General features: G+C 44.2%; 2 protein-coding genes across 2 annotated transcripts; one reads left to right on the forward strand and one right to left on the reverse strand.

The window, feature by feature from the left end:
• Positions 1–931: 931 nt before the first annotated feature.
• lctla (lactase-like a) lies at positions 932–6,672 on the reverse strand. The gene is made up of 13 exons (XM_076738797.1): positions 6,546–6,672; positions 6,269–6,429; positions 5,283–5,370; positions 4,980–5,089; positions 4,756–4,884; positions 4,565–4,660; positions 3,631–3,685; positions 3,334–3,495; positions 2,577–2,851; positions 2,311–2,437; positions 2,004–2,203; positions 1,858–1,921; positions 932–1,068 (listed from the first exon to the last, which is right to left on the reverse strand). The coding sequence occupies exons 1-13, from the start codon at positions 6,670–6,672 to the stop codon at positions 953–955; spliced, it is 1,710 nt and encodes a 569-aa protein (XP_076594912.1). The 3' UTR covers positions 932–952.
• Positions 6,673–9,553: 2,881 nt separating this feature from the next.
• crybgx (crystallin beta gamma X) lies at positions 9,554–13,917 on the forward strand. The gene is made up of 6 exons (XM_076738810.1): positions 9,554–9,597; positions 10,001–10,049; positions 11,440–11,561; positions 12,365–12,500; positions 12,803–12,942; positions 13,785–13,917. Exons 1-6 carry the CDS (start codon positions 9,554–9,556, stop codon positions 13,915–13,917), a joined length of 624 nt encoding a protein of 207 aa, XP_076594925.1.
• The last annotated feature ends 306 nt before the right edge of the window (positions 13,918–14,223 follow it).

Raw genomic sequence — 14,223 nt, forward strand, 5'->3', positions numbered from 1 at the left:
TATTGAATATTTGTCATGGTAGTTTGTTCACCAAACATTTTGTTATTTAGTATTCTTTCAAACAGACATTGTTGAGAGATGAATTTTACAGAAAATTTAATTTAACATTCAAATTCATATATAGAATGTGAAGGATTTCTTAGGTGGGGGAATTTGAATTTGAGGTTTTAGACTCAGGACCTCAGTATTTCTAAGTCCTCACCTGCATAAGACCACATAATTAAAGTACCTTTGACTTTTTTGAGGTTGTTTTGTAAGTTAGGTCAGTTATCAAAAATAGTTCAAAGAAAGAAAAAAAAAGATAGAAATCATTACAGTGAACTGTACTTAAACTGTGTAAAATCACCTGTGCTGGTTTCCCTCTGATTATTTGCATGAAGTGTTTCCCATTCAGTTCCAGGGTTTTTATTTTGAAAGGCAAAATGACGTATGGGAAAAGGCGTGTCTGTGAATTTTCTCCGACTTGTTGCAGCTATTTATAAATCCACCTTTTTGCCGAATTAAATATGCAGGAAACACAAATTCTCACTCAATAAGCAGCACTATATAAGTCTTAAAAATGTATTTAATTGAAGTTTATGATCCACAGAGAGTACAACACTTTATTTCCACTCTTTTTTTCTTAATGGTACAAACTTGACGGTAAACCATATCCTCTCTGCAGTTAGCTGGAGTAGCCTGTAAAACTTAGCTTCTTCAAAAACCACACAAGACCAGTTTGTTAAAAAGTAAAAAAGTAATAGACCAAGCTTGAATTCATTCTTCCAGAGCTGTGACAGCGATTTTGACTCAGTCATGACAACCTGAAAAAGTGTTGATTCAAAACAGAACAGCAGGACAGTTAAATCGACAAAATGCTCTGGACAGGATGAAGATTTACAGCTTTGAAGTCACTCTCAGATTAATTTCTTCAGCTGTGTGTGTGTGTGTGTGTGTGTGTGTGTGTGTGCCTTCAGAGGCGTCCACGCAGTAAGAACATGAGGAAGACTGCGCTGAGGAGGATGCAGAGCGTGCACACTGTGGGAACCACGATCTCTGTTACCATCTCCATGTGGCCGATCAACGGATCTGAAAGCCAGAAATGGAAATTTAAGTAAATGTGTGTAAATGTTCACAAGCCATACTTCAGATCGCTCTGAGAGGATCCGTGGATCTAATAAACATACAGGAAAATCAGGCATCTTATAGATCTATTCAGATTCATCAGCTGTCCTGATTAGTTGTTATCAATATTCTTAATATATTCATGTTATGCCATGAATAGGTCATGTGATCACAACTAAACCATCTCACTGTGCGCTTAGCAAACTATTTGCTGCGGAAGACCAAGAGATGCACCTGAAAGCATCAGAAAACCAAGTAAGTGGGACATGTGATGGGGAAATTCAGGTCCAAGTTCAAGAGTAAAGCCGTTAGTTAGAATTTATAAACCATGTCCCTGATTGGACAAAGTAATGTGTTGTTGGTTAAGATGGAGCTAAAGTGGAACAAGTTTATTTTTTGCTGGGCTAAAACAATGTGTCTTTTTTTTTAAATCATCATGTTTGGACTGTAAGATCTTCAGTCAGCGACACGTGGAGGAGTAAACGTGCAGCATTGGTCTCTGAGATGAATGAAACATGAAGATAATGTTGATCTCACTCAGAAACGTCTCAGCTTTTGTACCTAAACTTCATCATGAACTGGCCAAGCCTTTTGCATCCCTGCATGTTCCTGATTTCCCTGGGACTTTCTTCTAGCTGGAGGGGCAAAACAAAGAAAAACCCTGTTAGATCGCGAAATAACAAAGCAGAATTTTCCTTTGTTTGGCCCCACCTAGCTTATCACAGCCTGCACTCTGAAGCACTTTGTACTGACCTGCAGCCAGGAGCTGGTTACTGGAGGAGCACGTCTCGATGGCCTTCCTCTTCCAGCTCTCCACCTGTAAAGATCCGACAAGCTCGACAGTCAAACAGCAGATTCTGCTGCAGAGCGAGTCTGACGGCGGAGTGTCGTGAGCTTACCTCTCTCTGATTGGGAAAGCCGTTCGAGCTGATGATGCGTTTGTAGAACTGGACCGAGGCCTTCGGGTAGCGCGGTTTGTTTTTGTTCCTGAAGTCCACGTAGTAGAGCCCGAACCTCTCGGAGTATCCTTCGTCCCACTCGAAGTTGTCGAGGAGAGACCAGGCAGTGTAACCCTTCACGTTCACGCCATCCTTCATGGCTGTAGGTTGAACCAGAGAACAAACGTGTTTGTATCCAGCAGCTGACTAAAGGTGGACCCTTGAATCCTTCTGCTGTGGTGTTGTTTGCATTCAGTTGTTGCTTCACCTTTGAGCATTTCATTGATGTACTCTTTGAAGTACTTCATCCTCCAGTCGTCACAGAGGTCGGTGCAGAGTATTTTCTCCGACACACCGTTTTCTGTCACGTAGATCATCGGGTTCCCGTATTGAGTCTGTTATGGCGATGAGACATGACATTCAGGTTTGATGGTGCGCATACAGATGTGTACTTATTATTCTGTATTTATGCGTACTTGAACAATATCTTCTATATTTACTAGCTGGTTTTTATTCAAGATTTGTGTCTTGTACCTTGACAAAGTTCAACAAGCGGCGGAAGCCCCACGGAACAGAATAGAGCCATTCAGAACCAGGATCAGGCCACTGTGGGTCGACCAGCTCAGCGAGGTCACGATCTGCGAAGTAGCTGTCTCCGAGGCCTGATGGGTAATTCTTCAGGGTGATGTAGCGCGTCGTGAAATGTCCGAGGCCCAAGAAGTCGCAGGTTCCCTTGATGTAACTCTTCTCCTGAGGCGAGAAGACGGGCAGCCGTGAAGCTCCCAGGCCCTGCTGGCCACTCTTCCTGCCTAAAGGTCAAAGTTCAGTGCATTTTAAGAGGAAACTAACAGGTCAGCAGACACATTGAGGTGCACAAAGATGGCAGCTGTTGGTTTTTCATGCTCATAAAGAAGCGTTTTCCAAACCTGTTTGGCTTGTGACCCCTCAAAACGAGGCCATATCTACATGTGACCCCACACCATGATCGGGTCCAACGATTCACACGACTCCATAAATCAAAGATTAGATCACTTCTGAAGAAATAAATACTTTATATATAATAATAAATACTAACTTTGTGCAGCATGAACATTTGTTTTCTGCTGTCTTATCAAGTTCATTGACTTGTGACCCTTGAGGGACCCTGACAGGTACGAAAACCACTAACGGAAACCAGCTGTTGATCTAATAAACACTTCTTTTTTAACTAATTAGAGATACTGACATTTTCCTGGAGAGGACAGTCTCACATGTTTGTGAGATTTAATTTAAATGGTCGACTGTGACGTACCAATGTAATCCTTCATGACCTGGGGGTAGTCTCCATTGAAGATGGGGGTAGCGAACCATCCCATGTAGAACTGGATGTATCTCTCTGCTGCTTCGATGTCCCTCTGGTTGGTGATGTCCACTGGTTCCCCCCAGTCAGCCGTCAGCGAGATCCCAACCAGACCTGTACACACACACACACACACACACACACACACACACACACACACACACACGTGTTATTGTCCAACATGGCGGAAGTTCAATCACAAAAATTAACTAAATAAAAAGCAACTGTGCCGTCAGTTGTTGTTTTTACCTTTTTGTTTGCTTCGCCACTGCATGTCATACGTGTGCCAGACTTTGGCGTGCGCCTGTTTCAGAGACAGAAAGGCAGCGTCACCTCTTTATTTAACACATTTTGACATTGTTAGAAGACGTCATCAAAGACGCAGGACTCCCGGGCCAGGTGGCAGCAGTCGTTCATAAATACACAAGTTTGAACATCTAGTCCTTCCTCAGTTCTTAGAAAAGACCAGCTAGTTTGAATTTAATCGTTTACTAAATTAAATAAAAACTTGAGAAGTTTCTTAATAAGTAAAGACATTAGGAATGTGTAATTTGGTAGGAAACATATAGTGCTGTCAGCTATGTAAACAGCAAGTCCCTGTAGCATCACAAACTAGCATAGCATTTAAACATGACATGAAGAATGAAATAATGAAATATAGTAAATGTTTAGTCTTCATACACGCAGAAATCTGTGTGTTTCAGAATAAGCAGCATTCATACAGTTTATAATTAATAGAAAATATATGATTATGCTAAGCTAACTGATGTTATTTACTCGTAGTCGAATGTTAGCGGCACAACATTTGGTAAATTCAGGTTTGTTGTGTTGTTTTCATAAAATGTCATTTAAAACCATAAAGATTTTCATCATTATCAAACCGTGTTCCTCAGTTTTCAGGTCGGCCGTGCTCCACATCAGCTCTTCTCAGGTCAGATATTAGCATGCTAGCTTTAGCTTTAGCGGTTGGTTCACTTAGCTACGCAACAGCTGGCAGTTAGAGGGTGTAAATATGTATAAGAACTAATGACAATGAGTTTGTGATGTGTTTTAATACAGTGACGCACAAAACTGGACTTAGACACTAAATGGACCCTGTGGGGGGATTGTTTTGTTAAAATAAAGATGCTCTAAAAGTGGATCAGGTCCCCTCTACTCATTTTGGTTCCACCTTGAGTCTCACCTTGATGATGTGGTGGGCGGCTTTGTAAGCTCCCGTTCCCTTTAGCTTCAGTCCGGGTGCATGCTCCCCTGTTTCATATCCCTCCACAGCAATAGACTGAAAGCACAAGAGCACACTCTCTGAAACACAACTCAAACACAATGTCTGATCACAGGTCAGCGAACGCACCGTCTCCCTTCACCTTGACATACCCACGGGTTGTTGAACGTGATCCAGTACTTCACTCTGTTTCCAAACCTCTCGAAGCACAAGTTGGCAAAGTCATTGAAGTAGTTGACCATGCTGACGTTCTGCCAGCCGCCGTACTTCTCCTGCAAGACCTGCAGGTAAAAACGTGTTGTTATCCACAGCGCGGCCTCCAGTCAGTAAAAGGAAACCCTGAACCAGGTTTAGGTTTGGTGGGTTCAGTGCTCACCTGCGGTAAATCCCAATGGTACAGTGTCACAATGGGTGTGATCTGGTTGTCCAGCAGCATGTTGATCAGGTCGTCGTAATATTTGATTCCTTTCTCGTTGATGTGTTCGCCTGACAGAGTAGAAGGTGAAGGATGGAATTCAGTGTTCAGCTTCATGAAAAAAGCAGCACATCCTCACATTTAAAAAGCCTGAAGCTGCAAATTAAAACCAATGTTGATTCACTGACTGTCAGCTTCAGCACTGACTTCAGTAACCAGTGCAACAACAAACAGAAAAGCAAGAAACGTCGGGCGTGTGGTTACTTTTCAGTCCGCTTGGTAAAATCCTCGGCCAGGAGATGGAGAAACGATAATGATTCAACTTCATGTCCTTCATCAAGGTAACGTCATCCTGAAAACAAACAGCAGAAACATCATGAAGATCCTTCCAGTCGGTAATAAAGACCAATCAGAAAAGATCTCTGCGTCCTCTGGTTCTTCAGTCTGTTAGAAAGTGTAAACTGTAGCTCTCATCAACAGCAACAGGAAGCATGAAATTAAAGCAGCTGCACACTTTGTTCACACTGAATCCTTAAACTTCAGAGCCAAACTCCGCTCACACACACACAGGACTTTATTTTAAGGAACACTTCAACACAGAGAGAAACATGCTTGTTGGCTTTATTGCCAAGAGTCAGATGAGAACTTTGAGGCAGTTAGCTTAGCTTAGCTAGCTTAGCACAATGACTGGAGAGAGGGAAACTGAAAAAATCTGCCTCTGAAGCTAACATGTTATATCTTGTTTGTTTTAGCTCCATTAACAGGCTCTGACCAGCTGGATCCTTTGTTTCCTCTCTTTATGCTAAGCTAAGTTAAGCTAAGCTAAGCTAAGTTTTCTGGCTATAAACCATACAGACAGGCCAGTGCATCAATTTTCTCATCTAAAGCTCTTTAAGACAGAAAATCAGTGTATTTCTCATGTTGTTCATGAGATCAAAAGTTTGCAGAAACGCAACATCAGGTAAATCTATCTAAAATGCTGCACAGCACATGTATAGCATTTCCATCTGAGGGTTTAGCCATAAAAAACAAGGTAGGTCATATAGTTTCAAAGGTGCAGGAACGAGGTAATCAGAAATATACAGTCAGAATAAAATGACCTTAAAGTGACTTAAATTGGATCTATGACACTGACAACTTAATTTAACGTAATGTAGTGAATTATACATCTTATATATCTTCTATCTTATATCCTTGGATGTCAAATGTCCTCTTTTCTGTGGAGGTGACAGCTTTTCTTCTCATGTCACCTTGAATTTGTAGTAGCCTTCACACGAGAAGTCTCCTGTGTCATTTGAGGACACTTTCCCCTTCGTGTGAGCAAATGCATCCCAGATGCTCATTCCTTTGCCATCCACGTTCCAGGCTCCCTCAGTCTGATAGGCTGAGCTGCCGGCTCCCCAGGAGAAACCTGCGGAGGACACAAAGCAGACGCGACACGTCAACGGCGTGAAGGTTCATGAAGGTTTTATCCTGTAATGACTCTGGCAGCTTGTTGGATACTCTGGCTCTGATGTTGAGTCATACCTGTTGGGAAGGTGCCGTAGTAGAAAGACGATTTTTCGTTCTTCGTCCAGTCAAAGTCATCAGTGGCTGACACACACAGCACCAGTGCCAGCACATGGTTCAGCCTCAGGATGCACCGCTGCAGCATCGTGATGTTTGCCAGAGCTCGCTGTCTTCAGTTACACCTGCAGGACAATAATTACCCAGTTTGATCACTGATGTCACAGGTGTGGTGGCGTTAATGGTAACACGTAGGCCTCCAAAACCCGTCAGCTGCAAGGCTCCATCTCCTCTTAGTCTACCCTGAGCTCGATAAGCTGAGGTCAGATCTCAGAGTGTCTGGATACGTTCAAGTAAAACAAAGATTGAGAAGCTCACACAGAGGCGTCAGGCGTCCACAGGTGTTCAATCAAACCATCCTACCTCAAACCCCAAACCTCAGCATCATTTGTCAAATATCCAGTGAAAACGCAGCCAGTCATTATCAGACCTCCGAGACAAAAAGGAAGACTGTAGTTTCATTTCAGCCAGCTGTAGGACACACTGACACAAAACGCGATCAGAGACAGAAAGTAAGCCAGCTTGTCCAGCACCGTGAGGATGAGCGACATGTCAGGCTGCTGTGTCTCTTCAGTGCTGCAAAGGATAGCTGAGAGTCCTCCTACCAAAGCCTGAGCTGACTCCCTCCCTACATCTGCCCCTCGCTCAGGGTCTGCCTCAGCCCCAGCCGCCTCACTCAGAACCACATATACATGTCTGACCTGCTGCATTTGTCTCCGCTGGAAACTGCTCCAAAATACAAGAAACGTCCCCAAGCTTCTGGAGCCGTGGACGCTCCCAGTGTCACCGGCAGGTTCAGCCAACGCTACAAAAACAAAACAGAGTGAAGCATCCAGGACATTTTCTGCTATTCATCAGCCCACATGCAGCAGCAGCCGGTGCCCCCCTGCACACACACGCTGAATACCGGCCCATTGGAGGTCAGTGAAGTGTGAGCGTAAATTTGCTGGTGCAAACAGATCTTTTGGAAAAAAGAAGGGAGTTTGTCGCTGTAAGCAAAGTTAATGTTAGAGGGTCTGATCCATCTGCAGCTCGGACTCGTAGCCTCGCGCTCGGCTTTCTGCGGATCTATAGCAGAAAACACTCACCGGAGGCGCACATGTGGATGGTTCACAGCAGGAGAGGAGCCATGGACGCCAATCAATTCATGTGTTCTGTTCACATGCATGGGGTGGACACAATAATAGAAACATCTGTGCAGCGTCACATAATCCAGCACAATAACCCTGCAAAGATATAACACATTTGTCAAGTTTGAAAAGTAGATTTTTATCTTAAGAAATGACTTTTGATGCCAGAGTATATTCTAATGATGCATCGAATTACATTAAATGGAAACTTTCTGCCTTTTGGGGCAAAATTACTACATTTCTCATAAAAATCTAATTCAATAAAAATAATATTTCCTCCACACTGAGTCCAAATTATTTCTCCAAAAAGGAATTTGTGAGAGTTCCTGCACCTACATGTGACGTGTTAATGACAGTAACACAAACCCATTAATACGATATAAAATGAGTGTGTTAACACATGCTTTAAAACACCATCAGTGTATTTCCACACAGAGACAGACGTGGGACTAATTTTTTTAATGTCCACCGTCACTGTTAAATGAAGGAATAAACACATACAGACAGCTCGTACAGACTCTCAGAGAATATTATGGTCTGGATCTGCGTTCTTTTCCTGCACCTGTATCATCATCCAGGTGTGGCTGATGGCTCCCTAACACTTCGGATGCCAGGTTACCAAATCACACCATTAAAGCTAAATACTGCACAGACAGAAATGAACGCAGTGAACGCCTTCAGCTGGAACTGCAGCATCCAGCCGCTTTTTTTCAGACTGTATTTCACTGGACTTTAGGCATTCTGTGTAATCTATTTTTACCATATTTTATCATCTTATTCTGCGGTTTTATGCATTATCTCTGTTTTTATTCACATCCTCATCATCATTATCAAGTGGGTCATTTTTCATCTGATTTTAGGTCCAAAAGCTCTCACTTGGTGTGTGATTTCTTTCTTGTGAAGCGCTTTGAGCTGCAACGCTTGTATGAAAGGTGCTGCACACACAAAGTTTGTTATTATTATGTGACCAATTTAGAGTGTATGCGTTAAAACGAAACATCATCAGTGGTGACTGAAGTGTTGTCAGTATGATATAATACATTAAGAGATTATAAGAGAAGCTACTTCTCAGCAGATGAAGGCAAAGGAAACGGCACAAGTGATTTAACAAATAATAATGTGTATATCACAGTATTACATCACTGTACACACACGTATGTATGTATAATAGTATAATATGATCTTTATCCTTTTTTATTGAGCAGATAGAAACTGTTGAGAATTATTGGGGAGTTTTCAGAGGAATCCTGCTGCTGCCTCTCCCTTTGCTTTGGCCTCTGTTACTTATTTGATGACACTTTTTTCTGAGGGGCTTTCAGTGCAGCAGCAGCCCCCCCCCCCCCCCCCCGGGGTCACGACCTCTGCGGTGAATACAGTGAGCTGGAGCTGGCCCTGCACAAAGCCTGAATACAACCATTATCATAAGGTGCATTGTTTACGCTGCATTGTTGTGAGAAGTGCTGAATTGTTCAAAGCTGAAACTGTTGGCACTGCACTCTCACGTTTACATGTGGGTGTGCGGTGTGTGTGCGCGCACAGAAGCTCTGTTCTCTCTGCTCGTTGTGTTTGTACGTCTGCATGCACACGTCCATTTCAATCGCATGTGTGTGTTTGTATGTTTTTTGTGTGTGTGCTCTGCATGCGGTTACAGCTAATGATGTGTGTGTGTGTGTGTGTGTGGACAGAGAAGACAACATGAGCGTGGATGTGTGTTTAGCATATCAATGGCGTCCAGGGCCCCGATGACTGTTGCAGAACCACTCTGAGCTTTCTAGTACCTGTCGGCTCACCTCACCTTGCTGTATTTAAGGGGCTTTCTTGTTGCCTCGCAGAGCTGACATGAACATCTTTACTAAGGTCCCAGGATTAGCCCAACAAACCAGGTATGTTGAGTGTTGCGCAGCCCCCGGTCAGAGGTGTCGAGGTGGGTGGGCCCCCGGCGGCTCCACATCCCACCTCCTGCTGGTTCTCGTGCTCTGCTCTCTGTGACGCCTCCAGCACCAGTTTCCCAAAATCACCTGAGGAGTGATAGGAGACACACACACTGAATATTTTAGGTGCAAGTTGATGGTTTTAATCGGACAGACTGAAGCATGACGGCAGAATCAGAGTCAGAATCTGTAAAGTTTGGACAATAATGAAAACGATCATGTTTGCTCACCACAGTCAGACATTTTCAGCGGCTCAGGTCTTCAGTTCTTCTTCCACACGCCATCGTGTTCTCTGAAGTGTGTCTGTCGTGTGTTTGGGTATAGTGACTCATTAAAAATGCTTCTGTATCTACAGCAAGCTGGGGTCTGTGCTCCAACGTGCCTTCTACGGGTCCAGTGGGAGGGTGAGTCAAATCATGATGTGGAGTTACTTTGTTAAAGCCAGTTTGTCTGAGCGGAGCAGATTCAGACTCTCTGACGCTGAACTGTGATTATATTTTAACATACTTGTTTTTACTATGCTTCTTGGTGAATGTAGAATATTTCCAGTTCCTACGTTCTGGGTGGTTTTTGGTCATTTTGAGAAGGTGGTCCTGTGTGTAGAGGAGGCGGTTCGTCCTCAAGTGTCCTAGAAATGAAGCTAATCCAGGCGGCTAATCGGAAATTAGCGAACAGAATTAGTAAATGTAGTTTCTATGAGACAGAGCTGCCTCAGCATTTAAAACTATTAAAGCTCCAGTGAAGTTAAAAATGGGATTTAAAATGCTCACGATAGAAAATCTGTGAAATACAGCGAAGCAGGTTAAAAACACACAGTCTGTGCGGTGAACGCAGAGCGGCGGCACTCTAACAACTAAACATCAGTAAAAATGTATTTATGGAAGACAACTACCCAAACTTTGTCTGACACACAAGAGCAAATATGTGACTGTGCAGAGGATTCAGAGGTCAGAGGTCAGAGTTCGCCTTCCAGACGGCGAGGACAGAAGCTTTTCCTTCGTCTCTCTGGGTTTGACTTGTACTGTCGGGGGTTTTTGTCTGAGTGTAGAAGGAAAGTCTTAAAAGGGTCAGTTCACCCACATCTAAATAAATGTGTTTTCCTCGTGGATTCAAGCCTGAGAAATATAACAGACTGTGGACTGGGGACAGACTGGGGACAGACGCTGGACAGACTGTGGACAGACTGGATGTGATCTGGACTGTGGACAGACTGTAGACTGTGGACATATTGGGAAAATAGACTTTCTCTCTGAGAGACAGATGATAAGAAGGACACTGCTCTCAGTCGTCTAGAGCCAGATACTGATTTGATTAGCTTAGCTTAGCTTAGCTAAAAAGCGCAGCTATCAGCACTCTAAGCTCACTAATGAACTCTTTCATCTTGATTATTTAATTTACACACAAACAGGGACATAAAAACGACTGACCCCAGTTTCCAGGAAGTCTCTGCTCTCAGCTCTCACAAAGAAATTTTTACTCCCCGTAAAATCAATTTACTGTGAAGAAAATATGTGAAGCTCTCGATTGATTTCCACCTGCTGTACCTGTGGGAGCTGTGACATCAGTTACTGATGGTCCAAACTGGACATTTCAGTGAACCGCAGTCCAAGAGGCTGCAACAGACTGGACCTGCCAAAAAAAGGAAAAAATAAAAACGTAAAGTTAACGTCAAACTTACAGTAGTGCCACAAACAATGTAATATTCATAAGCTGCTCAGTGATTAGGAACACCTGAGCGTCGAGGTCTGTCTGATGCATCCATTAAATCACTTCCTGTGGTACCTGTGCCCTCAGGTGACCCTTTTCGAGCAGCGGAACTTCGCCGGCAGGCGGCTGGACCTGAGTTCAGACTGCGTGAGGCTCAGTGACAAGAACTTCCCAGAGAGATGTAACTCCGTGCAGGTGGAGAGCGGAGCGTAAGTCCACAGCACCACCCAAAGCAGACGACAGGTCACTGCAGCGGACGCTGGGAAAGACAAGGAGGAGACGGAGTTCAGAGCAAAGTGTCCGCAGCCTCCACGTGACCACGTGACCTGTCAGCACGCTCACCTCAGCATCCATCACGGAGCGTTAGCAGCAGAATCACATCTAAAGACACCTCCATGAGGTTCGGTGGACAGAGGCGCTTCAGGCAAAGACAGCACGAACCTGAAGGCAGCTCTCAGTGAGGCGACCTGCAGGAGAAACTACGTCTGAGGTCAAAGTTCAAACGACAGAGTCAAAGTTCAAAGTTCACGGTCGCTTTTATCGAAAGGGACAGTTGGCCAGGCTTAAAGGGACTGACAATGACACTTAATATACACACTAACTACACACACACACACACACACCTTGCAGACAGTGTCCTCAGCCGAAATTTGAGCTGGAAAACTTTTTTTTTTTGTGTGCAGTAACTTCTATTTAGCTGCATTTCTGTGACTCGTGCTTTGACTCTTTTCTGCCTCGTTGAATCAGGAGTTTGGAGTCAAATATTTCAGACTTCTAACTGTCAACCTGTGGAAATTTAACTTTTGAATCACAGCAGTTTCTTCTGTCCACCAAACTTCATGGAAATAAGTTGATATTTAATTCTGCTCGACAGATAAACAAAACCTCAATAACCAAACCAGTCAACGATCAGGACATGAAGTCCAGCTCGCAGAGTCTGAAACTAAATCCACCGTGAACGTGTTGCTTTCTGCTGCTGTCCGTCACTCTTTGACTCTCCCCTCCTTTAAAGATGGGTCGGTTACGAGCACGAGAACTTCCGGGGCCGTCAGTACCTGTGGGACATGTCCGAGCGCGGAGAGTACAACTGCTACGACAAGTGGTGCGCTCAGGTGGACCACGTGTCCTCCGTCCGTGCCGTCAAACAGGTGAAGAGAGACACAGACAGACACACACACACACACACACACACACACACACACACACACACACACTGACAGCAGGGACAGAAAGACGTCCCAGCTGCTGCATCAGGAGCAGGAACATGTCATAAAACACTCAGAGGTCAAATCGTGGATGAAAACAACCTTTAAATGCACAAACCAGGCAGACAGCTGTTAAATCTGACATTTAGAGAAAACAGGCTGATGTGTAGAATCACAAACATTTTAAAGGCTCAAGTCACAGCCTGCAAACTGCACAGCACACGACACTTTTCTCTTCTCTCCAGGACAACAACCCCGCCAGAGCTCAGCTGTTTGAGCGCGCCGGCTTCTCTGGTAAGAAGATGGAGATCCAGGACGACATCCCCAACCTGATGAGCCGATACAGCCTCAACAGAGTGGCCTCCATCCGCGTGCTCGGAGGAGCGTAAGTGCAGCGTCCTGCCTGTTCCCAGTCAGCTGATCCCCGAGGACACGATAAACAGTCAGCCCTCCAGCTCCATTTAGTCGCTGTCGTGGAGTTTTCCATCATATCACATGAGCCTCCTCAGAAGATGAGAGCGGTGCACCTCCTTCTGCTGATGAGGACTGAGAAATGACTGAAAGCTCCAGAACAGCTGCTAAATGATCCTCGTGGTCAGATTCTTCTCTCAGTCACTGCAAACCTCACAGCTGAGCCTTAAAACCACACCACACCCGACTGATCGGACATATTTCCACTGCACAGTCCCAGTCATCACACGTCCCAGGTCTGCGTTTCATTTCCATTGATCCAGGATTTACCAGATCAAAACTTACTGATTAATCTGCCAACTAGAATAGTTTCAATCGTTTAGTCTCTGAAATGTTAAATACTCGTAAAACACCAGAGTGATATTTTTAAATGTCTTCCATCCAAACAACCCAGAAGAAATGTCACAAAAAGGCAGCAAATTCTCACATTGACATCTGAGAATTTGGCCATTTTTGTTTGAAACGTGGTTGAAACAGTTCTGAAAACAGCTGGTGACTAATTCTCTTTTGATCGACTGATCAATCAATCAGCCAATCGCTGCAGTCCTGCCTGATTTTTGTGACTTGAGACTACAGGATTCAAAGCAGGAAAACTTTTCTCTTTAGCACAGAAATGTGACTTTCTGTCACATCCTGAAAGTTTTAAAGTCATTTAAGAGTTTCCAGTAAACAGACTGCTGACCTCAGCCTCCACCCTGATGTGTGTGTGTGTGTGTGTGTGTGTGTGTGTGTGTGTGTGTGTGTGTGTGTGTGTAGGTGGGCGGTGTACCAGGAGCCAAACTACAGGGGGCCTCATTACATCCTGGAGAAACGCGATTACAACAACTTCTCTGACTGGGGCAGCCAGAACAGCACCGTGGGCTCAATGCGCAGAGTCCGCTTCAACTGAACACCGACGCCGCGTCTGAGGAGTCCTGTCAGCAGGACGTCCACCGCCTCACACACGAAACCTGTCAGCTTTACACACACACACACACTTATTTTAGTAATAAACTGTAAAAACACACGTGTGCATTTTTCTTCTGATTGCTTTTGCTTTATGGAGAGTTTGGATTTAATATGGTGGGTTTTACTGGATCTTTGCCAATTCAAACCACAGCCTGCTTTTATCAGCGAAGACTCACACAGTAAAATCAAAACAGGGTAGCATTCAACACAAACTCGTACCTATTGATTAGTTATTGCCAAATACAAA

The sequence above is a fragment of the Chaetodon auriga genome, chromosome 1 (assembly GCF_051107435.1).
Source record: "Chaetodon auriga isolate fChaAug3 chromosome 1, fChaAug3.hap1, whole genome shotgun sequence".
In the NCBI taxonomy this organism is placed as follows: domain Eukaryota; kingdom Metazoa; phylum Chordata; class Actinopteri; order Chaetodontiformes; family Chaetodontidae; genus Chaetodon; species Chaetodon auriga.